Genomic DNA, 25,464 nt, shown 5'->3' on the forward strand with positions numbered 1-25,464 from the left:
GCTTGAACAAAATCAATCAGAGGTTTGTCTTCTCTGTGGCACCTCATTAGCTGCTTTCTTATATTCAAACACCACCTTTCCTAAAGACACAGCTAGCACTATCTGAGCAATTTATGACTCCTACATACCGTACAGTTTTTCCTCTGAACAACTACCTTTCCTTGACCCAAGTATTTTTCAACATAGATGTGGTAATGGCAAAGGAGTAGAGAAATTGCTTTGAAGAAAGTATTCAGCAACTCTTAGGTAAACACCAGATTAGCCCTGAAAGGAAAGAGGGAACAAGAAACAAAGGTGATTGCCCTACAATCTCTTTGATGTAAGAAGGGGGAGATAGCCTCTGTCATGTTTTCAAGATGCACTTATTATATCCAGCAACAATAAAGCAAAGAACCAGAAGGGATTTATTTGGTCTTGGCCATTTTCACCCAGGCACTAGGAGTGCCTCTTTTCCAAAAGAGTGCAATGTTTGCGTATATAAGGAGCCTGAATATACAGTTTCTTTTATAGAGTTTTAGGGGGCTGGGGGCTAAAACACATGAAGAAGGGTTGCAGGAATTACGTCTAGTCTAATGAAAAGAAGGACTAGGGCCGACATGATAGCAATAGTCCAATATTGGAAGGGCTGCCAGAAAGAAGAGGGGGTAAACCTATTCTCCAAAGCACCTGAAGGCAGAACAAAAAGCAATGGGTGGAAACTAATTGAGGAGAGAACCAACCTACAACTAAGGAAAATTTCCTAACAGTTAGAACAATTAACCAATGGAACAGCTTGCCTTCAGAAGTTGTGGGTGCTCCATCACTGGAGGCTTTTAAAAAGAGACAGGATAGCCAATGGTATCGGGCAGGGACGTCAAACTGCCGGCCAGCGGGCCGATTGCATCATGCAAAGGCCGCGCCCACCCCAGCTCCAGCAATGTGGGAAAAAAATCACGATACGTTGCGACACGTCACGTGACGTGGTGAGTTTGACACCCGTGGTATAGGGTCTCCAGCTTGAGCAGAGGTTTGGACTAGAAGACCAAGTTCCCTTCCACCTCTGTTATTCTGTGTACAAAAAAGTATGTAAAATGTTTGACTAAGGAATCTGTGCACTTGACAAGCACTTCAGAAATTTCTGCAGTAACCAGATGTTTGGTCTTTCCTGAAGCCTAGGCTTAAATGATTCTGCAGGGCAATGCTGGGACCTATTCCTACAGGATCCAGATGTGAAGAAGAGACTGCACAACCATTTATCCGGAATAGTATAGGGTCTCCTGCTTGACGAGGGGGGGTTGGATTAGAAGACCTCCAAAGCCCCTCCCAACTCTGTTATCCTGTATAGTAAGAGCTGAGCCAATCCCAGCCTAATTGTGTCAACCACATCAGTGAAGAAGCATTGTAGATGCAAAACCAAATGTGGAGAAGAGAGAAAACACTTATTTTAAAACTGGAGTAGTTAAAGATGGCTTCAGACTGCCCTTGGGGGTATGGTCTAAAAAGGGGGCATATTCATACCTGGGGTGGGGAGGCATGAGGATGAGATCACGTTAGTCCCTCCTCTCAGGCAAAGTCAGATGGGCTGATGGCACACACAGCTGAATAGCAGAACTAAAGCCACATGGACAGATGACATCACCTGTCAGTATGGTATGTATGCTTAGATAGGAGACAGTCTCCTGATTGGCTCTGAGCATAGGCAGTTTTGCTCATTCTGTGTATTGTCCAGGGCAATAAAGTGATAAGCAGGCGCTTCCCATTTGGATAATGATCTGTGCTCCAAGGTTATTTATTCCTCCAAATTCATGAAAACAGTAGTGGTGGAGGTTACAACCTGTAGTAGCCCTACAATGTTTGGATTTCCAGCCCACTTCAAATGTGGCTACATGAGAGCTTCTACTAACTGCAGTAATGGTTTGGGTGCCTCTGCAGAAGGAAGCTCCAATGCCAACATTGTATCTGCACAACATCTAAATCTGCAATTTAATCATGCTCAGAAGAGACTAGTTCTCTGTGTTGGTAGCTGCACCCAGCTCATTCCTTTATACCAGAGGTCCCCAACCTTTTGGGCACCAGGGACCGGTTTGAGGGAGAACAGTTTTTCTGCGGACCAGAGGGTGTGTGGGTTTGTGTGCTGCCTGCATTCTAGGAGTTGAAGTCCACAAGTCATAAAAGGGCCAAGTTTGGAAACCCCTGCTTTATACCATCCCCTTAACAAAAGAACTAGTTACAGCTAAGTCAAACCAAAATTACAGTATCTTATGATTTAAAGAATGTGTTGCAGGCCATCCCATTAAACCACACTGTGGTCTTTTTGTTCTGACACACTTATGTTAACACCTAGCCTCTGATGTAAACCCAGCCACGGGATGGTACCCTGAAAGCTACTGTGTCGCCCTGCTGACAAGAAGAAAAAAAAAAAGAGATAATTGGAAGAAGGGCGAATAACATTTTAAAAGGAGGCAGCTGTCTGTCATCACAAATATTAAATATTTCAGGAGGACTCTTTGAAGAGAAGCTTAGTGGCACACAGAGGCGTGCTCTTTTGAGTTCCTCCGCCAAAGGTATGCCGGGGCTTTGTTTCTGCGGCAGCGACCAGCTCCGCCATCTTTTCGGAATGTGCAGCGATGGCATTTTGAGGCCAGAAAATAGGGCGACTCTTCCCGTCCCTCCCATCTCTCGCGCTCCGAGGAGGTCTTCTTCAGCAACTCGTCCCTTTCTCTCGCCTAAAATGTTTCCAAAATCTGCCTGGTTACTTCCCCGGCTTCACACACCATAATTTTTCCCGTACAAAGGCTGGAGAGAAGAGGCTACCCCGAGGCAAACGTTTGCCTCAGTAGCTAAATTCTAAAAGAAAAATGCCTCCCTGTGGTTCATAGAAAGGTGTCTCGGTTTTCTTGGAAACAGAACTTAAGCTAGAATTTCTCCCTTTTAATAGGCATTTTATATCAGACTCCCAAATCGACGGCGAAGTCTTTCTTTCTGGATCCGAGGAGGAGGAGGGGGAGAGCGCGTGACCCACCCACTTTGCTGCCGCCACGAGGTGCAGACACGCCCCCACCCTCTTTCCCCCTCTCATTCTATCCTCCGCACGTCATTCCGTTCTGGTTTCGAGACGTTCGAGCCCGCCAATTAGGCTGCAGCTGAAGAGCGAGGAAGGGAAAGTAGAACCTGCCTCCCTCGTTACCTTCCAGTGTAACCACACCTCCGTGCCTTAGGACACGCCTACACGCTATAAAATGCCCCGCCCAAGTTTCCCCATAGCCAAAAAGAAGTTTTGGCTCACTGGCGGCTTCCTAAACAGGTCGACTAGTGAGGAAGACTCTCGACCCGTTTATTTGAGGCGCTTCCCCCCTGGTATCCTGGTTTCCACGAAACATGGTAAGTGAGCAAAGGATTCTCCGAATGTTTTTTTTTTATTTTTTTTAATCGGAAGGGAAAAATTTTTGGACTTTGTGCCGGGGGGGGGTGAAAGTGAGGTTGCGTGAGAAAGGTAATCGTAAAAGTGGGGACCCGATTCGGCTCCCGCGACACGTGGAAGGAAGGGGTCGTCAGAATGGATCTAAAAGGCTATTTCACACAATTACATATAAATAGAGAATGCGGGGAGTGATAAAAAAAGTACATTAAACTTTGTCCTGGCTTGTTTCTCCGAAGTAGCGCTACTACGCCTTTCACTTTCTCTCTCTCTCCACGGGAGAATCGATTCAACTAGGACGTTTAAGCATTCAGAGATCCCAGTTCTGGTCGGTAGAAAGCAGCGGCCCCTGGCGCCTAGCTCCGGCGGATAGTAGCACACACGACCTCCCGCACGGATGGATGGATAGTTGTTGGGGCGTTTCCTGCAGGATGTTTTGCCCATGAGGAGGTGGGAAGGCCGTGCGCCGGTTGCCCTAACTCAATTCCACCTCTATCTCCCGTGCGTCTCGGTTTTATAAATTGTCGTGGCTGAAAGAGTAGAGCTCTATCGTTGATTTGCACGTTGCTGCAAACTGCTCCAAGAGAGCAGTAATCATCCATGATAATTAGAGATAAGCAATTGGCGGTTTGGAGCTGATAAGAACAGGCTGAGCTGTGTTGGGCCGTCTTGAATGAGGGGTCGCTGTGAGCGTGGCTGTTTTCTTGCAGACGTTTCATTACCCAAACTGGGTAACATCATGGGTTGCTAACGTCTGCGAGCAAACGGCCAAGCCCAGAAAGGCACCAACGACCCCTCATTCCAATCCTGAGCGACAAATATTCTCCTTTATAACAGCCTTGAATGCTGTATTAATAATTCAGATAAAACCCAGATATTTGCCACTATTGCAAATATTAGACATTACTAATGTCGAAAGATCTTGAGGAAAGCTCATGTATCCTTGCCTTATTCTTTCCATGAAATGGATGGGCAACTTAAACTCTTGCCCAGATCTTCCAGACTTTGTACAGCATAATAGTGAAAGAAGACCTTTTCGCTTTAAAAAAGCTACCAGTAAGAGGTGGCCTAATAGGGAATCTTTATCTTGTTTTTAGGAGCAGGATATGACTTGATGCTTCAGTCCTGTGACTCATCTTTGCCTTCATTTTTCATAGATACCTGTTGAGTCATTTTCAGGGAAAAGGGAGACATTAGCATATGAAAGAAACTGAAGTTTCAAATCCTGTTGAATAACTCAGTACTGCTTTTCCAATATTTTTGAGTGTTTCTACTAATAAAAAAAAACCCTTTCCTAGGTAGTACTTCTCTGTAAAAGGCACAAAAAACAATAAAAACAGGAAGTTGCAATATTGCAGAATGACCAGCATTTAGCACTTTGAGCCACATTTTAAAAGGCTTCCTTAAATACCGTAATCTTGACTAATGCATTATAAAATGAAAGTGGCCAAGTTTGACCTTGAAGAAGTCCCTTTGCTTCTTGCTGTAAAAGGCTTTGAGAGAATTGCACCAAGCCAGTTGCAAATAGGAAGGATGGGATTTCTGAATGGATCTGGTGCATATAGGACAGTGATGGCACGGGTGCCAGAGGCGGTACGGGTGCCAGAGGCGGCACTCGGAGCACTCTCTGTGGGCATATGTGCTGTTGCCCCAACCTTGCCTCCCCCATGACACCCTCCTCTCCAGCAGCCCCCCTGGAGAATTGCCCCTGAGCATGGCCCACCCGGAGCAGCGCAGCCAAGGACATGGCAGCCAGGCAGCATAGACAAGACTGCCCTCACACCCCATCATGCAATTGATGCTGCAGGGCGGGCAGAGGATGTGGCCGCCATAGCGCTGCTGGGCTGCCTGGGCGATCTGCAGACTGGTCCTGTGGGTGGGCGGGGGATGGGGGGTGGAGTGGGGGCGGGCTAGTTTTTGGGCACTCGGTCTCTAAAAGGTTCATCATCACTGATATAGGATGTCCAGCCAAATCAAGTCAGGACTGCAGAGCATCATTGGATACTTCGCAATGGTGACAAGAGTTTATAGAAGATGCATCTGGAGCATTGTTTAAACTGACATTGTTCAAATACTTGATCTGAGGGATATTTTTTTATGTTTAGGTAGGAAAGTGGTGATTAAGTTAGGGTTAAGATAAACTGCTGTTTGGCTTAGTATAAGCTGATTTTTTAAGGCTTGCCATAATTCTAAACTCTACAATATCTGCCATCTATTTGTAAGTGGTGTAGACTATATCAAATGAAATTATCTTCCAAATATTTTTGCTTCAGTTCTGTGCTTCAAGATACATAGGAATTTTGAAATAGTTCATGGTTTTTACTGATTTATTGTTTACTGATCTCATGCCAAGCCTTCTAGAAAGATCCACAACTTTTAGAATAAGAAATCAAGATGCTTCATGGTGCTCTCATAAATGAATATTATAACAGGAAAGAGATAAGTTGCAGTGTTTGTGGATATCTATTAAATCTGAAGCAGCTTCAGAACTGTACAGTTTGAGTATAAAGTAGTTAATCTAAAAGTCGATCCAGTTTTTAGAGATTTCAGGCTAATAACATTTGACTCTCTTATATGGTACTAATATTCTGAGCTCAGAATTGGTTAAACATGATTTTCTGAATTAAAGTCATCAATGCCTTGAAGATCAAGATGAAGCCACCCAGAATCATCTTGTAGGAGAGGTCATCCATACCAACGTCACCAGTACCCACGTTGGTTGGGAATACTGGGAGCTGTAGTATAAATCAGCTGGAAATGGTTGTTGGAGAAGGCTGAGCTATTTTAATTCTCGGGCTGTTCTCCTCTACCCTTTTTTAGTGCTGAAAGATAAGATAATTACACTGCTTGTCTGAAATGACAAATATGTTTAGGTGGGTCAAGCCTGAGGATATTGCTTGAATATTCCCTTTGATGCAGGACTAGTTAAAACAAGCCTATTCCTGCTAGGATTCCTAAAATAGTTTGCTCCTAATAGAAGAGAATATCTGTAGCTCAAGGTTAAACTCTGGAATCCTTGGTGCTCTCTGAGCTTGGTTGGTTGCTTGTCGATGTTTCATCACTCAACTAGGTATCATCATCAGTGCAATATTACATTGAAACATCTGCAAGCAAGAGAGCACCAAGGACTCCTTTGTTCGTTCCCTTTCCTGCAGAAGAGTACTGAAGTAGCTTTCATAGTAAGAGCTATGTGATACTGTGATACTCTTTGGGCTTTTATTGAGCAAACCTCTCATTATAACAGTGGTTCTCAACCTTTTTAATGCCGCGACCCCCAACCGGTCGTACGTCGAGGACTACTCAACCGGTCGTAAGTTGAGGACAACTGGTGCAGCACCGTTTGCAGAATGGGACTTTTGGCAGGCTCAGCAGGGCAGAGACAGCCTGGACAATTCCTATTGGCTTTTGAAAGCCAATAGAATTAAGACTCTATTCAAGAGAGTCTATTCTATTGGCTTTCAAAAGCCAATAGAATAAAAGGGAATAGCACAGCTAAGGAAAAGGGGGAAAAAAATGGTGGACTGCGTTGGTTGGCGACCCGCGTGAAATGGTCGTTTGACCCCAAATGGGGTCCCGACCCACAGGTTGAGAACCACTGCATTATAATCTGGGCCACAGTATAGCATTTCCTCATTTTCCTCTGATTAATAGAATTACCCTGTCCCTTTTGGTATGAGACAGAAAATTAAGTCTGAAATCTGTAAGAGTCCCTTTTCTTCCAAAAATTGCTTAGTTTTCAGTACTACCATATTCTGTTTTCTTTGGCTTCCTTGTATAGTCTCTGCCTGGGTTGCCCTAAGTTTGAATGTTGAAGTCTGCCTCCATCAAAAGTCCTCAATGTTCCGTAATGGCCCCCTCCAGAGCTGCTTGTTTAAAGTCATTTCTGGGTATGTGAATGCATGGAAAGACTATGGATGCTGGTGTTATGTGAAAAATAAAGCATCTGCTAATAGTTGATAAAAAAAGGGCCAAGACATGATGAAGCTCCTGGCCTCTTCTTTGCTAAATACAATGTGTTGCAGTAGTCAACAGTGACTCAAGCAGGTCTGAGTCCCACCCAGAGCTTCTATTGCTGATAAGAAGTGAGCAATATTGTCTGGGGAATACAGGGTTGCCTACCTTGCAGAGGACTGATAGTCATATGACTTGCGCATTATCCTCAAGCAAAATAGGGTTTGTGTGTGGATTAGCAGACTGGGCAAATCTTGTTATTTATGGATTATTCCACAATGCATTATGCCTTACTGTGATGTCTGAAAGTTGCTGAGGATTCATGCATGAGGTAGTCTTCCTTCAATCTGTACAAAGGATTTTGTACAACTCCAGGTCAGTTCCTACTGTTCTCTGTCAGCAGCATAGTCATTAGTCATGTCTGGAGGTTATAAGCCAGTGTTTCTCAACCTTGACAATTTTAAGGCATGTGGACTTCAACTCCCAGAATTCCACAGCCAGCATTGCTGGCTGTGGAATTCTGGGAGTTGAAGTCCAAATGCCTTAAAATTGTCAAGGTTGAGAAACACTGTTATAAGCTATAATTACTCATTCTAGGGTCTGATTTGATTAACTTGGGTTGTTGAATAAATCACAGTTGGGCAGATCACACAATATCTTAAACCATGCATTGAGGTTTACAAACCACAATGTGGTACAGTGTGCTAAGCTCCAATGTATGTTTCTTAGTTTTTGGGGTAGCATCTTGTAGGAACGTAACTATTATCCATTGTATCTGGAAGACCTCAGTTTGGGAAAGGCTGACAAATTGTCAAATTCCTTTTGCATACAAACACATTCACATGCTACTGCTACTGTATTTGAGCTTGTTGTTGTTTTTTGTCTTACTCAATTAGCTTATTCCCATTAATCTCAATGTTTAGTTGAATAAGATCTGTAACATTCATCCTGAATTAACTAACCCATGTTAAAAGAATTTTCCGGGTCCAGGATATTACACATAAATCAGTCACAAGGCACATTTATTCCTGAAAACAAAGAGGTTTGCTCTTGGGAGTAGGTTACAGACAAAATGGGGTACATTGTTTTATAGGGGGACTGGTCCTTGGTGTGGTCTTGAGGGGTGGGTGTGTGTGCATGACTGTCAAAAGATCGATCTTAGTTGACCTTCCTGGTGTCTGCTTACCTTTTGTTGTGTAGATAGTGTCTGGGAAGCCTACTTGTTTCCCCGAAAGTAAGGCCTACACCAACAATAACCCCAGCTTGATTTTGGGAGGTGGACCTAATATAAGCCCTATCCCAAAAATAAGCCCTAGTTTTGGGGTGAGGCACACTCCTAAAAATCAAACTAGGTTGGGGGTGGGGGTGTGGAGCTGCCCCACCTACCCCACACCCACTTACCTTGCAGCCAGGCCCCTCCTTGCCGGCCCACTTCTTCTTCCGAGGCCTCTTCTCCAGCGAGGCCTGCATTTCTCAGTCACATGGCTTTCCGGAAGGCCTCTGCAGCCAAGAACCAAGCTATGGATTCAATCCGTAGCTCGGTTCTGCAAGACTTCAACAGCCGAGCACCAAGCTATGGGTTCTAGAAAGGCGTGATTACAAAATGCAGGCCTGAATGCAACGCAACAGAAGAAGTGGACTGGCTGGGTGGGGCTGTCGGTGCCAGAGGTGAAATAAGGCCTATCCCAAAAATAAGACCTGGTGCCTCTTTTGGGGGCAAAAAAAAAAGACCCTTATTTTTGGGGAAACACAGTATTTGTGGGTGTGGGAAGTGTGTGACTGAACAGGTTCTTTGTCTGGTTAATTACTCTTGTCCAGGTACTTGGTTTTGCTATTGTCAGAGGATAACTTAGCAGAGATACAGTTTAACAATCTATTGATACAATGTATTTCCCACAGTTTCCATTCTCAGTGAATCATGGATTTATGTTAATGGTTAAGGGATAGCTGAGACAGTGAGAGAAAATAAAAGTTAATTTGGAATAAAGAATCTCCTGTGATGATGATTATTATTATTAAAATAAAAAACTTTCCACACCCACAGTAAAAATTATGGAAGAATCCATTGCAAGCTTGAAAGGGCCATTTAAGGAGCCTGATACCAAAAAAGGCCGGGGGTCTTTTAAGAGAGCTACAAACCAAATAGGGCAGTGGTTCTCAACCTTTTTAATGCCGTGACCCCCAACCGGTCGTAAGTCGAGGACTACTCAACCGGTCATAAGTCGAGGACTACTCAACTGATGCAGCACCGTTTGCAGACTGGGACTTTTGGCGGGCTCAGCAGGGCAGAGACAGCCTGGACAATTCCTATTGGCTTTTGAAAGCCAATAGAATTAGACTCTATTCAAGAGAGTCTATTCTATTGGCTTTCAAAAGCCAATAGAATAAAAGGGAGTAGCACAGCTAAGGAAAAGGGGGAAAAAAATGGCGGACTGCGTTGTTTGGCGACCCCCATGAAATGGTCGTTCGACCCCAAACGGGGTCCTGACCCACAGGTTGAGAACCACTGAAATAGGGCTTTATCTCCATTGGTTTTATCTTATTCAATAAATATTTTGAGGGAATTTCCTTTTTTTTAAATTAACAACTTATTGTAGGAATGCTTCCACTAATGTGGTTTCCTTTGCATGGGACTGAACCCTCCCTTCCAAGGCTGATATTTGATTGTCAGATTAATTCTTGGAGACTCATTGAACTCCAAAGTGGCCATCAAACGACCCCCCCCCCATTGTGACAGGCATTGAATTGTGCTCTCAGTTGCCTGCCCCTTTGAAAAGGCACAGTGACCCTCAGCCCTTCAAACAACACCTTTAAAGCCTTGCGGTTTAATCTGATGTTTTGTGTGTTGTGAGCCAGATGATGACAGCGCCAACAGGTTTAAGCTGGTTGGGGAGGTTGAGGGGGTAGGAAAGGAAGAGACATTCTAAGTTTAGGATCAAAGTGGAGTTGAATCAGCTTAACTATTGTTACAATGATACTAGACTGCTACATGACCAAAGTAACTTTATTTGTACAATCAGGAGTGTTCTCAAATTGCAGAAAGCCTGAAGCAGCCGTGTTTTATTTCTTCAGAAGACAGGAAGGCAGAGATGTAATTCCAGCATTCTCTGCTGCCAGTTTTAACCCCAGTTTGCTTATACTCAAAAGTATTTAAAGCCACAATTGGACTAAACTTAAGGTGGTTTTCTAAATATTTTGGAAACGGTTTTAAATATCAGTACCGTGGCATGTCAGTTTTAAAAACTTGACATTTAAGGTGGGGTGGATGGGTGTTGATTCTACTCCAGGAAAGCTTCTATATTCTGTACATAATTGCATCTCAGGATAACGTTTGCTAGGCTGTGCTTCACATTCAGGTTCAAAAAAGTGTTCGGAGTATACAGGGTAATGACTGGTGCATCCGATTGCATCCGATCTGATTAAAGCAGTTGATCATTTTGGGGATTGTGTGGCAGCCACATGACTCTGGAAAAAGATACAGCTGCTTTGAGGTTCACTGAACAGGTATTCATTCTATTTTGCCCTCTTGCACACAGGAAAGCATCTTTTGGAGATCAAATCTGAAGTGCTTGCAGCTCCCATATTTAATGACGTTGATGAACGTAGTTGATGTAGCTGCAGCCCCCCTTCTCCCCCCCCAAAAAACCACCTATGTCATAATGAGCTGATGCTTTTTGGATGCTGTACCTTTTAAAAATAAAGCTAATGGTACTTTTAGTCTTTCCTGCCCAACAGCCTGTATTTGCATACTGGTATCTCTCTGCCCTTTTCAGCTATTGTTGAAAAATAAACTGGAATGCAACCTCATAGTTAATGCATTTGCAGCTTTAAGAAAACGCCAAGCTAGGTAAATAGGAAGTATATTCTGAACCTGCCCAGTGCCTGCTTCTGCCCATTGCCAAATACAATATAAAAAAGTTCCTTAGATCAGGCTTCCCCATCCTGACCCTGTCCAGGTGTGCTAGACAATAATTCCCATAATCCCTATCACCAACTATTTTTCATGCTGGGTAAGCCACACTACTATATCTACCTGAACTGGAAATCAAAAGTCTGCCTGTGTATTTGCTGGCCAGTTATTAGATAATATAGAATGTTCTGGTTTCTGCATTTTATCCAGCTTTCTTTCATTTCCAGAAGTTGCAGAAGAAAGTTATAAGGTTACATATTGAGAAGCGGGGCTAGAAATTGTGGCTGTTGCTATGACTGGCCCTTAACCACCCAGTGAATTAAGACTAGGTAGTTGTTGACATTGGCTTGCACCAACATTTCAACCATAGCTGTACTTTTACTGCATCCAGACAGAGACAGACAGAGCTAATAATTTCTAGCACAACCATGCCCTTAAGTCTTGTTAATAGCTCATGCTTCGTGTTGCATGAAAACAGATGATTATTTATTGCTAGTTGGGACTTTCCTCAATCGGTGAGTGGTTTAATCATTGCGGCCCATTGCTAGTTGTGGTTTACTTGTTCTAGAATAAATATAATGGAAGTGGTTTCTCTCCACAGCGTGAGTGCATCTCCATCCACGTTGGCCAAGCCGGTGTCCAGATTGGCAATGCCTGCTGGGAGCTCTACTGTCTTGAACATGGTATCCAGCCAGATGGGCAGATGCCCAGTGACAAGACCATTGGGGGAGGAGATGATTCCTTCAACACTTTTTTCAGTGAGACTGGAGCTGGCAAACACGTCCCCAGGGCTGTGTTTGTGGATTTGGAGCCAACAGTTATTGGTGAGCTACTTCAGTAATATTAACAGTTTAGAAATCCTCAGTGGTAAGAAATTAGAGGTACTTAAAAAAACCCCAAACATTTCTTGCTCAAGTCCGAGGTCCATTCCCTTGCATTTCAAGTAAGGGACAATAGGTTAAAAAAAAAAAAAATCAGGCTTAGATCCTGAAGAACATTGTGACATATCTGAATAGACTATTGAACTTTTTGACTGAATATATGATGGATTCATGTTTTAGTATAAGGAATTAATTTGTGCTAATATGAATTGTTAATCTATTCAATCATGACTTTAATATTCTTAACATACACGAATATCAAAAAGAAAAAAATAATAAAAAGCAAAACAAATTAGAAAAGAAACAAACTTAAATAAACAAAAATAAAACTACTTTATATTTTATACTTTTAGTAGTTGTTGATTTACTAGTAAATTCACTGCTATAATATAAATACAAAATATTGTAAAATATCACAAAATCTCTGACATAGTAACATTTACTGCTGCATCCGATTAGCAGAAAATATTGTCTTTTCCAAAACATGTTACATTTCTGGCAGCCATTTCTTAATATCTGGAATAATAACAGATTTTCAGTTTCTCAATATGATTCTTTTATCCCTCCACCCCATGCTCAATAAAACCATAATTCCTGATAAACATTCATATTCCAAAAATTTGGCATATAGTTCAGCATTTTATTTATAAAATCTATATAACTGCCCATCTCCCCCAAAGGGAACTTTGTGTTGTGCACAGTAATAAAGATTTAAATGCTGTATTTTCCCATAACTTATACATTACAGGTCATCCTCAACTTATGACTGTACTGGAGTCTGCCCATTGTGGTCATAAGTTGTGGTTGTAAAAGGAGTCATCATGTAACTGACTTGATTTTACAATCTTTGTGTGTGTGTGTGTGTGTGTGTGTGTGTGTGATGGTCATTAAGTCAATTATCATGTAAAGTGAAACAGGACAAGAATCCAGAATTAGGAAAAGTTGTGCAATTGAACAATGCAATTGAAAGTAATTGGAATACACTGACATTGATATTCAAGGTGCCTTTACTCTTTACTCATGCAGAAAGACTCTCGGCTACTTCCACAACTCTTCTTCATTCTGTATTCTTGACCTCTGCAATCATCTTTGTGCTATTACTTAATTTATCCCAGAAGTTCAATTCTTCTGAAAAGACAAATCTCTCTGAAAGGTTTCTCAGTAGATACACCTTTGAACAAACATCTTGGGTTCAAATAATGTCACAGCAAACTAAACAACACTTTTGTTCCTTCTTTTCACAGATGAAGTGCGCACTGGAACCTACCGCCAGCTATTCCACCCTGAGCAACTGATCACTGGCAAAGAAGATGCTGCTAACAATTATGCCAGAGGGCATTACACCATTGGCAAAGAGATCATTGACTTGGTCCTTGACAGGATTAGGAAATTGGTGGGTAATTTCTGCTGCTGAAGCAGTCTCGGGCTTGGAAATGTGAAATAAAGCAGAGGTCCCCAGCCTTTTGGGCACCAGGGACTGGTGCCATGGAGAAAGGATTTTCCATGGACCAGAGGGGGTGTGGCTTTGAATACTGCCTGCATTCTGAGTATGGAGCTTTATTTGTGAGTCTGGCTTGCTGGCATGCTGCGGACCAATGCCGGTCCATAGACCGGGGGTTGGGGATCCCTGAAATAAAGTACAGTGGAGATGCACAGCTTTAAAAATAAAAACTTCAATTTTAAATGGGATAAGATCCCCAGATGCCATCTCCTAGTTTCACAGTACAGAATTGTCTGCTGCTTCTAGCGTGAATCCCACTTTCTTTTTCTGGTTGTTGGCAAACAGTTTATTCTCTTTTTAACCATGATTTGAGTTTTGAACAGTAAATGTAAGGAGTGAATGAGATAAGAATGAAGTCATATAGAAACCTTGGTGTATTTGCAACAGGTTTGTGGGAAATTAGTTTGACAGTAGCTGGATTTGAACATCAGGTAAGTCATAAAATGGTGGGTTTATTTTTGGCATAGTTATAATTATTTCTAAACTACTGCTTATTGTTTTGCATCATGTGAGATGTCCCTCGTTTACAAAATAAAGTTTAGCAAACAATGCCTTAAATGAGGGGTCCCCAACTCCTGGTACATTGACTGGTCCTGGTCTGTGGCATGCCAGAAATCGGGCCGCACAAAGCCCCATCCGTGGGATGCAGGCAGCACTTGAAACCACGCCCCCTCCAGTCCCAGAAAAACTCTCTCCATGGAACTGGTCCCTGGTGCCTAAAAGGTTGGGAGCCTCTGCCTTAAACCATGTTCTTCCTAAGAGGTTGACCATCCGAGTCACCAAAAGAATGAAAAGAATTACATCTTACATCAGGAATTATGTTCTAATCTAGAGGGTTGTGGAGGTTGTGGAGTATAAAGACTTTTATTAACAGGAAACAAATGAGAAGGAAGGTCAATTCCTGAGCAGCTTTCTAAATGTGATTCAGTCCTCTTGAAGTGATTGGATTTAAGTTGCTCTTATTCATGATGATTGGTATGCTGGCAAGGGCTGTAGAAATTGGCATTCACTATCATATGGAAGGCCAGATGTTATGGTCTGTATCTATTTGGAAATTACAGTAGGCTACAGAATATTCTCAAGCAACTGGAGGGGATTGAATTTTTTCTGATATTTTCTTGAGTATTAAGGATGTTTTAAGAAAATGCTTGAAAATTAATGAAAGAAAAATCTGGTTCTTAAAATTGAATACTTTGCTTTTTTTCAACAGGCTGACCAGTGCACAGGTCTCCAGGGTTTTCTGGTCTTCCACAGCTTTGGTGGTGGCACAGGTTCTGGCTTTACTTCCTTGTTGATGGAGCGCCTGTCCGTTGACTATGGTAAGAAGTCCAAGCTGGAGTTCTCCATCTATCCAGCTCCCCAAGTATCCACAGCTGTTGTTGAGCCATACAACTCCATCCTGACCACCCACACCACCCTGGAGCACTCCGACTGTGCCTTCATGGTAGACAACGAAGCCATCTATGACATTTGCCGACGAAACCTTGACATTGAGCGCCCCACCTACACCAACCTCAACCGCCTTATCAGCCAGATCGTGTCCTCCATCACAGCCTCCCTGCGATTTGATGGTGCCCTGAATGTAGATCTGACAGAATTCCAGACCAATTTGGTGCCCTACCCCCGAATCCATTTCCCTCTGGCGACCTATGCCCCGGTTATCTCTGCTGAAAAGGCCTATCATGAGCAGTTGACTGTGGCAGAGATCACTAATGCTTGCTTTGAGCCAGCTAATCAGATGGTGAAATGCGACCCTCGCCACGGTAAATACATGGCCTGCTGTCTGTTGTACCGTGGCGACGTTGTTCCCAAAGATGTCAATGCTGCTATTGCCACCATCAAGACCAAACGCAGCATCCAATTTGTGGACTGGTGCCCCACCGGTTTCAAAGTTGGTATCAACTACCAGCCCCCTACCGTGGTCCCCGGAGGCGACCTGGCCAAAGTGCAGCGTGCAGTCTGCATGCTGAGCAACACCACGGCCATTGCTGAGGCCTGGGCCCGCCTGGACCACAAGTTTGACCTGATGTATGCCAAGCGTGCCTTTGTCCACTGGTATGTTGGGGAAGGGATGGAAGAAGGGGAGTTCTCAGAGGCTCGGGAGGACATGGCTGCTCTGGAGAAGGATTATGAAGAGGTAGGAGCCGATAGTGCTGATGGGGAAGATGAGGGAGAAGAATACTGATCCTTTATTGTGTTACTTTTTTCTATTCATCACTCCTGCCTTCTTCTGGATTCTTATAACTGTCCAGTGTGTTAAAGCTTATTAAAAGCCCTTTTCAGCTGAAAGCAGTCTTGTTTCTTTCTTTTAGAGAGCAAGCGCTGCCCTTTCCAGTGTTCTGGTGTCAGCTGGGAGCATGTTTGTTAAATGAATAAATGGTATGGTCTGTTAAGTTTGGCAAAGCTTGAACGGCTACGCAGCAGGATACACTAAAAATGTACACTCAAGAGAAGAGTGTAAATGTAGCGACTCGGTGACTTTGAGCACCTGAGCCCTCCTTGCAAAAGCACTCTGGTTCTTCCCAAATGCCATCCTGAACATAGCTTTGTGATTCCCCTTAAAATTCTGCAGAGGGAGAATTTAGGATTTGCTGGTGCTGCTTCTAACTATATTAGGGAGGGTGGTGATCTGGAATGAGAGCAGCTGTCCTTAATAAGAGCAGGTTGAAGGTCCTTTCTACTTCCAGACAGAAGAAAGAATGATGGGTGGTTGTTTTTTTTTCATATTTTTCCCTTTAGCATAGTTTTCTTCCATGGATTCTTCTGAGAAGGAAATTCATTGTGCTAATTCCTTCATATGTTGCTACATTCTGTAGATCAGAGTAATTACTTTGGGGGACAAAGTGAAAGCCTATATAGCAGGGGTTCTCAACCTTGGCAACTTTAAGACGTGTGGACTTCAATTCCCAGAATTCCTCAGCCAGCTTTGCTGGCTGAGGAATTCTGGGAATTGAAGTCCACACGTCTTAAAGTTGCCAAGGTTGAGAACCCCTGCTATATACCCATACACATGTGTTATGTAAATGATCAGCTCAGTTATCAAAATGAATCTGAAACTGGCAGAGATGAGAGTAAAGCTCCTGCCTCATTTTGATATTTCAGCTGTGCCTGGTTTGTTGGGAGAAGCCTGCAAAACCTTAGGACTGTAGTATTCTCAGTGGAGAAACCAGATTGGCTCTGGACCTTCTAAGGTGGTATTTCCTGCAAGACCTAACCATAGAGTTAGCTCAGTGTACAAGCTTGAGCACTAGGTGCTTTGGTTATACAGCCAAACACCCTCCTGATGGCTGAACCTTACTGGAAGGGGCTGCTAAGAAATTAGCGGCAGCTGCTTTGTAAATCCGATGGTGGGAAGTGTTGCAGAAGTTGCTGAAGTGCAAACATCCTGTGTTGCCCATGGAAAGAGGGAAATCAATGCTTACAAAGTTGGGATCCCTATAAGTTTCTAAAAAGTGACAGAACTGGAAGATAAAACATGTTACGGTTTTCCTAGTGGCCATTTGTTACCTTTTCAATTTCTAAAGCATCTTACCCGGTGATCGTAGAATCATGTGTTGTGGTTCCATCACATCTATGCATATCTGAAGAAGTAAAGAGAAAGGATTGTAAATGGAATAGGAAGAAGCTTTGAGTTTCACTGGTACAAATTTAATCTTATAGTAGTAATAAGAGTAGGAAAGGATGTCATCTTGCTCAGGAGCAGCTGATGCACGTGTTTCTGTACCCCTGAGGATTTGTGCCTATATTGCCATAGTAATATGTTAACGCAAATTACACTCCACAATAAGCTCTTTATGTATAATTCCCAGTTGTGCCTGCAATTACAGAAGCTGTGCTGGAAGAACAAAGGATGCATTTGCATAGTTAAAAGGAGACACATTAAGAGTTGGAATAAAAATGAACTGAATTAAGTGCCAAAAGCTATGTAGGAAACAGATTAAAGCAAAAAAAAAAAAAGTATTTTAATCATATAATATACGTTTTTTTGTACAATGATCAAGATACAATATTAATTATTACAAATGTATAGATACCTATCTCAAAATACAATGCATCTCAAACCTAAGCTTTTCAGTAGCTTGCTCTAAGGACAAGCATTTTTATACTGCTCAAAAGGAATGCTGCAATCAACATGTTTATGACTTTTGCGAATGAAGAGCTGTGGAAGCCCTACTGTTGAAATGAATGCTTTATGCTTCCCTAGGTCAAAAAGCTTCCAGCTGTTCTAGAAGAGCTAACAAAATAGAGAAAAAATTGAATGGGTCAGAGCAGAGCAGTTTTCTGGACAAAAGAAGTGGTTTGTCATAGCCATTTTCTGGAATATTTTTTGTAGGGTGGATGTAGATTTTCCGGTCTAGTCTACAGGCTTGAGATTTCCTGATGGCATAGTCTCCTGACAAACCAGGATTTCATCTTATTTTGCTTCTGAACCCAGACAGAGTTGATGAGAAACAGCAAAATAAATGCTGTTTAGTCATACTGCTAAATCTGCTACTTGGAATTCAAGTCCTTATGCATGAGAACAACAGTCCATGCCAAATTGCCTTCTGGATGCCAGAACAAGTTAAAGAAATGTATGAGGAAGACATTAAGCTAATGACTGTTGCTATTACTTTCAGCTCTATTGTGCTTGCTTTTGAATAAATCTGAAGCTAAAAGAGAATGTGGGGCCCACTAAGCTACTTTTGGGGAAATGAATAACAACTAGCTCCAGTTCTTTTGTTTAGTCTGTTTTATGGGAGTCTGAATCTTTGTAAGTCAGACTTTGCTAGCATTAATAACACAACTGGCTTATTTATAACAAGAATGAGGAATTTTTTAATTACCATATTTAACATTTTCTGGGAAGAGGAGAGCTGCAGTGAGTGGGATGACAATAGAAGGGAACTATATATCAGAGATGGACCAGGATTTTGTTTTATTTTAAGGTGACCAACCGTCCTCCTTTAGGGAGGACAGTCCTCCTTTTGTGAGTTCTGTCCTCCCTCGAAAAGTGTCCTCCTACATGTCCTCCTTTTTGATATTTGAAGACTAATCTGCAGGGCTTTTTTTTTTTCTCATAGAACGCTCAGAATTGCGTTCCGGCACCTTTTTTGATGTTTTTTTTTTTTCAACTTTTGCATGAGCTGTGCTACTCCCCCTATTGGCTTTCGAAAGCCAATAGGAATTACTGCTGAGCGCACCAAAACACCCGACCGGCAAACTTTGCACATGTAAGTTGTCTGCAATGAAGACAAATTGGCAGGAACTTTGCACCCCTCTCTGCTACCCAACTACACCATTTCCTAGTTAGTCCCGAAGATACCCGGAGGAGACTGGAGCGGCGACGCCACGGTAACTTTCTCTTGATCTTCAGCCCTGCTAGGGCAATAATGGCTGCGGGCGCAAGAGGCAGGGGCGGCAGGGCTGCTGCGGGCGGGGTGTGAGGGGTGGCGGTGGCCGGCTGCCCCCCGTGCTGTGGGAGGCACAGGGCCTGCTTTACATGGGACTGTGCAGGGTGGGTGGTGGTGCTGGCTGGGCGGCTGCAGATGGGGCAACTGCAGGCGGGGTGTGTTGACAGCGGGCTGCCCCCCGGGGCCAGAGCTGGCGCAGCTGGTACTTTAGGAGCTGCGGGGCCTGCTCTACACGGCGGGGCAGCAGTGCTGGCAGAGCGGCTGTGGGTGGGGGTGCGGCATGTAAGCATAATTACAATATAAAATGTTATTGTTACAAATGTTTTTTATTATGCATTTATCATATTATAGTGTATTCTGTATTACTGTTGCAATGAATAAAATGTTTCTTTTATTTATGATATTTTTTTCTTCAATTTATTTGTGTCCTTTTCATTGTAAAAAATTCGGTCACTTATTATTTTCCTCTTGAGACCTGGGCAAGAATATTTAAAGGATTGGTGGTTTCATGTTCTGTAACGATGAGCATTTCCTGCCTCAAGTGGCACAACGAAGCTCGTTTTGTGGAGGTTCTGGTCAGGTGCAAAAGGAGGCTGCGGGTGGAAGGCCTGAAGCTAGATGCTCCGATTTAAAAAGTTGAGCGTGATATTTTCTCTATCCACATCTCTTGAAGAAGGAGAGGGGAAAGGGATACCCAGCAATACCCAAAACACTTTGGCTTCATTTAGGATTGAAGTCTAGCGAATGAATGCTTGTGCGCCCAAAGTAGAGAAGCAGTGTTTGTCAATCTTTACGATGTGTGGAACTTCAATTCCCAGAATTCCACAGCCAGAATTTGGAGGATTTAAAATCAAGGGGCCTTCCTAGCATAGCAAGGTTCTTGAAACTATTGGTGATGTTTGTTTTATTCTCTGATTCACACGGAGGCTTAACCCCTAACCAGGTTTTTGTATCCAAATATGATTTTTCCAATTTACACAGGTAAGAAAATATGTGCGGATTTGAAATACTAGAGGCTTCCTACATAATGACCATCTCTGAATCTCTTTGTGATATTTATTTTATTTTCTGAATTCATGAAGGCCTAACCCTAATCCTACATTCACCAGTTTTTCCCATGTATTTTTACTGGGCAAACGAAAATCAGGAGGATTGGCATACAATAGAGCCTTCCTGACTAAAGAAAGGAGAGAAGAGAGAAAAGAGTGAAGGAGGGGAGAAAGAAGTAGGAAGGTTGGAGGAAAGAGGAAAGTGGGGAGAAAGGGAGGAGAGTGATGAAGGAAAAGAGGAGAGGAAGAAGAAGGGAAGTAGGAAAGAGAGAAAGGGAGAAACAAGGTAGAGAAGAATGGAGTGTGGATACTACAGTGAAAGGGAAATGGGCAAGCACACCAAAAATCATGTGTAATTGTTTTATTTCATTTTATAAAAGTATCTTATATGATGTAAAAGAAATGTATGTTTAACATCTGATAAATATCAACGGTATATGTATGGGTTAGAGTTTGGAAAAATAAAAAATTATTTAAAAAAAGAGCCTTCAATGACTATTGGAGGAATTCTGGGATTTGAAGCCCACACTCTTCAAGTTGCCAAGGTTGAAAACACTGACTGAAGTATTTGCACTTCAAGATGGTACAGTATTATACAAAGAGCCAACATACTGGGAATATGAATTATCAGTCTGGACTACAGCAGACATGCCACACTTTGACCTCTAGATGGCACTCAACGACATCTGCTGCTGCGTCCCTCTTGCAGGGGTCTTCAAACTTGGCCCTTTTAAATGACTTGTGGACATTCACTCCCAGAATTCCTCAGCCAGCATGCCTGGCTGAGGAATTCTGGGGTGTTAAAGTCCACAAGTCCTAAAGGGCCAAGTTGAAGATCCCTGATCTCTTTTGTGACTGCTCTTCTGGTAAAACCTTCCACCCGCTCCTGTTTTTTTACTTGACTAAACTTCATTTATCTTATCAGACTATTTGCAACCCCCGTCACATTTACCTTTCATGGCCAACAGGGTATTCCTGAGAGATTAGGACGGGTCATCTGTGGGGGGGGGTGAAGGCTGTAACTTCAGCCCTATATTTCCAGGCCAAATTACTGCTTCGACCTCATTCAAAAGAGTAGACAGGCTGGCCACTTGCACACAACAGGTTTAATGCAATGAATCCAGCTTTTTACAAAACTCCAGCCTTTCTACGCTAATCCCCTCCAATTTTCTTAGGCGGGGAAAAAAAAGGGTCTCCGTGAAGCTGCGTGGCTGAAACTCTCGTTTTTTCATCAACGACACCCAGAAACGTAGCCCTGAAATGCCGGTTTTCAGGAGGGCGCAAGTAAGCCGCTTGCCCTCTTGCCGCTTATTCCCTTGTCTGGTATGCCCGGATTAAGGTCAACTTGTCCTCCAGTCCAGGGCAAGGGACATTCCTCCTTGCGAGCGATCAAGATCCCGTCCGTAGCAAACCGTGACAGTCGAAATGAGAAAAGTCCCTTCGAAAAAATACCTACTGCACCGAATAGTATAATAAGGCGTCCCTGTGTTGGAGGCACAAGGGCGCCCTCTAGTGCCTCGCCTAAAATGAACAGAAGGATAGAATTAGGGAGGCAGGAGGCTTTCGGGTCCAGCTAGCGCCGGAGGTATTGTATATATTGTTTAATGTGGATGAAGGAGGCGGTGTGGAGATTTCCCTGAGATGGATCTCCCCGTAGTTCAGACTTCTGGCAGAGCTACAGCTTTGGCTCATACGCGCCTCCCTGGCGATGAATCCCTGAGCAGGACGGAAAAGCCAAGCCAGCAGACATCGATCCGGCCACGGAGCGCCGCTGGTTGTTTACAGGCTGGCGCCAGTCGCCACAGCCCTTCGTGCAGGCACCGATTCTGCCGGGGGGGGGGGCATGGCTGAAGGGGGTAGCTTGAGATCCCTGGGGTTTCTAAATGAGGAACACCCTCCCCCCGTCCAAGGATTTATAATGGGAAATGGTTGCTTTAAAAGTTTGCCTAATGTGGGGGCTGTATGCTCGATTGTCACTTTCACCGTGAATCCATTTGGGCAAAGCATAGCTTGGAAGTGAGATGGGGATAACGTGACTTTCGTTCTAGGGTTGTTTTAAGGATCTGAAATACTGGAAAGAACTATATTAAAGGTTGAAATTGAAAAGATGCCAAGTACGGGTAGGGCTGTTGTGATTAATGAAAAGAAAAGCAGACTGTTCATGCTCTGAAGCGCCATCTTTTTAACAAGTTTCCTGCAGCCTCAGTCTGAACAATGCAGTTAAGAGTTTTAGAGACTGGGAGAACGTAGGAATGTAAAGTTCACAGGCGTAAACTTGCCCTGCAAGAGTTGAATACTGGCTGGGTTAAAGTCATCATAGACAAAGCCATATCCCGTTCTCTGGATCCGTGCAGAAGTGGTGTGTCATGCTTCAGCCTGGGCTTCAGCACTGCAGTTTCTTAGTCATCCCAACAGTGTCCTGTATAGTAAACAAACAGGAAGCAAACCCCACCCTCTTTCACACTGATAATGTTACTGTCATGGTTCTGACAGATAAAACTCTTCAAAAGAACTTTGAGACATTGTTTACCTTAGAGAGGCTTTATTTTGAGTAGCATAACATCGGCACTGCATAATCGAAGCCAAAAACTGAATTTCCCTCCCCTAAGCACATAGTATCAAAGCACAATTCCTTCCTCCAATTAACAGTCATAAATCACATTCCCCAATTAGCTTGAAGCATGGGCCTCCTCTCCCGTTCTCCAGCCTGCCAATGCCTTATCAGCTCTGGTTACAATAACCTTGTTTCTCATGCTGGGTTTAGTGTTGTTATGTCTAGCTGGACTCTCGTTCACATCCCCCCCCTCCCAGCATCATCTAACTCTAAAAGCAAAAGGTAAAAAGATGGCTGCATTTCCATCTGTTGTCAATGCAAAAACATCCGATATTAGCAGCGTTGACAGTTACCTAGTTGGGTGAAGAAATGTTGGTACGAAAACAACCAAGCTCAGAGAGCACCAAGAAGCCCACAGTTCGGATCTGAACTACAGATGTTTTCTTCTGTTGGAACCTTGTCTTTGCTTATCTTCTCAAGATTGCCTTAGCTGGGCTGCAGAAGGACTTCAAAAATCTCTCCCAATCTGGTGTCCTTGTTTCTTGGGCTGCGATTCTTACCATCCCTAATAATACCTCTAATGTACAGGTAGCCCTCGACTTACAACAGTTCATTTAGTGCCCGTTCAAAGTTACAATGGCACTGAAAAGTTATGACCGTTCTTCCCAGTTACGACCTTTGAGGCGCATCCCCATGGTCATGTGATCAAGATTCAGACGCTTGGCAACTGGGGTCATATTTATGACCGTTGCTGGGTTCCGGGGTCATGTGATCACCTTTTGCAACCTCACAAGCAAAGTCAACAGGGAAGCCAGATTCACTTAACAACCACATTACTAACTTAACTGGGGCAAGCCAGGTCATAAAATGGGCAAAACTCACTTAACAAATGTCTAACATAACAACAGAAATGTTGGACTCGACTCTGGTCATAAGTCAAGGACTCTCTGTATACAAACTTCTGATGACTGAATAAAGCCCAAATTAAAGGAAAACTAGTGGAAACTTGACTTTTTTGATTGCCTGGCATACTTCTATTATATAGCAGCCTGAGAAGTATAATCAATTACACTTACGCGCATTTATACTCTGTAACTAATGACGTAGAAACATTCCTTTTAGGCGTATAGGGATCTGTAAATACAAGAAAGAACTTCCCACTTGCCCCTGTAAATGTTAGAATTTTCATTGGAATTACTGCTCTTCAAGTCCATATTATTTGGCAACAAGTATCAGTTGATATTTAAACCCCACAGCTTAATTTACAGTACAGTACAGTACAGTATTTTTCAGTGTTCCAATATCTCAGGGGCTGCCACAAAGGTAGCCAAGCTATTCTCCAAAGCGCCTGAAGGCAGGACAAGAAGCAACGGATGGAAACTAACCAAAGAGAGAAGCAACCTAGAATTAAGGAGAAATTTCCTGACAGTCAGAACAATTAACCAGTGGAACAACCTGCCTCCAGAAGCGGTGAATGCTCCAACACTGGAAGTTTTTAAGAAGAGACTGGACAGCCACTTGTCTGAAATGGTACAAGGTTTCCTGCCTGAGCAGGGGGTTGGACTAGATGACCTCCAAGGTCCCTTCCAACTTTATTATTATTATTATTATAGATCATCGCACAGTCAGCCAGATGTTCAGACTGGATTTGGCATTTTGTCTACCTATCGAGTCCTTACCAAGAACCTGGGATAGGCAGATGTGGATGTTTGATGGTATTACAGATATCGTCGTAAGATGGAAGCAGTTCCTAGTAAGGCCGCCTTTTGCAATTGACTAATGGCAAATTTGTCAGTGCCAATGGTGTTCAAGTGGTGCTCCAGTTGTTTTGGGATTGCACCCAAGGCGCCTATTATTATTGGTACTACCCTTGCTTGCTTTTGCCACAGTCTTTCTATTTCTATTTGTAGGTTTTTGTATTTTGTTATCTTCTCCAGTTCTTTCTCGTCTATTCTGCTGTCTCCAGGCACTGCCACGTCCACTATCCAGACTTTTTTGTCTTTCTTATCGACAATTGTTAAGTCTGGGGTGTTATGTTGCAGGTGCTGGTCTGTTTGAATTCTGAAGTCCCAGAGCAGTTTAAGTTTATCATTTTCTATGACTTTCTCTATTTTATGATCCCACCAGTTTTTGCTTACAGGCAAATGATATTTTTTGCAGATCTTCCAATGCACCATTGTTGCTACTTTGTCATGCCGCTGCTTGTAATCAGTTTGTGCAATCTTCCTGCAACAGCTTACCAAGTGGTCCACTGTTTCTTCAGCTTCTTTGCATAGGCGGCACTTACTGTCTGTTGCTGTCTTCTCAATTTTGACTTTGTATGCATTTGTCCTTAAGGCTTGGTTTTGTGCAGCCAGAATTAGTCCCTCGGTCTCTTTCTTCAATTTTCCTGCTATTAGCCATTGCCAGGTTTTATTATTATCTGCTTTCCCAGCTATTTTTTTAATGTATTGGCCATGTAGTGCTTTGTCTTCCCATGCCTCTATTCTGTTCTTCATTTGGTCTTTCTTGTAGGCCAGTTTGGTCTCTCCAATAGTCAGTAAGCCTTCCTGATATACTAATTTCAGTGCATCTTCATCACTGTCCTTCAGATATTCTTTCAAAGCCATTTTTTCTTCTTCAACCATCTGATGTACTTGCAGCATTCCACGCCCACCTATTTGCCTTGGTAGATAAAGTCTGTCAATGTCACTGCATGGACGAAGGGCATTATTATTATTATTATTAATTTACTTCCTCATGAATTCAAACATTCTCCTTCAATTAACCATCCATAACTTAGAAGCTTTTTCATTTTTTTTTCATTTACATAGCTTATATTTTCAGTG

General features: G+C 43.0%; 1 protein-coding gene across 1 annotated transcript; it reads left to right on the plus strand.

Annotated features, from left to right (window-relative positions):
- Positions 1 to 3,212: 3,212 nt before the first annotated feature.
- LOC120306157 (tubulin alpha-1C chain) lies at positions 3,213 to 15,929 on the plus strand. The gene is made up of 4 exons (XM_039338861.1): positions 3,213 to 3,360; positions 11,860 to 12,082; positions 13,384 to 13,532; positions 14,851 to 15,929. Exons 1-4 carry the CDS (start codon positions 3,358 to 3,360, stop codon positions 15,823 to 15,825), a joined length of 1,350 nt encoding a protein of 449 aa, XP_039194795.1. The 5' UTR covers positions 3,213 to 3,357; the 3' UTR covers positions 15,826 to 15,929.
- The last annotated feature ends 9,535 nt before the right edge of the window (positions 15,930 to 25,464 follow it).

This window comes from Crotalus tigris, unplaced genomic scaffold (genome assembly GCF_016545835.1).
Source record: "Crotalus tigris isolate CLP2741 ecotype Arizona unplaced genomic scaffold, ASM1654583v1 scf7180000017721.692284, whole genome shotgun sequence".
NCBI lineage: Eukaryota > Metazoa > Chordata > Lepidosauria > Squamata > Viperidae > Crotalus > Crotalus tigris.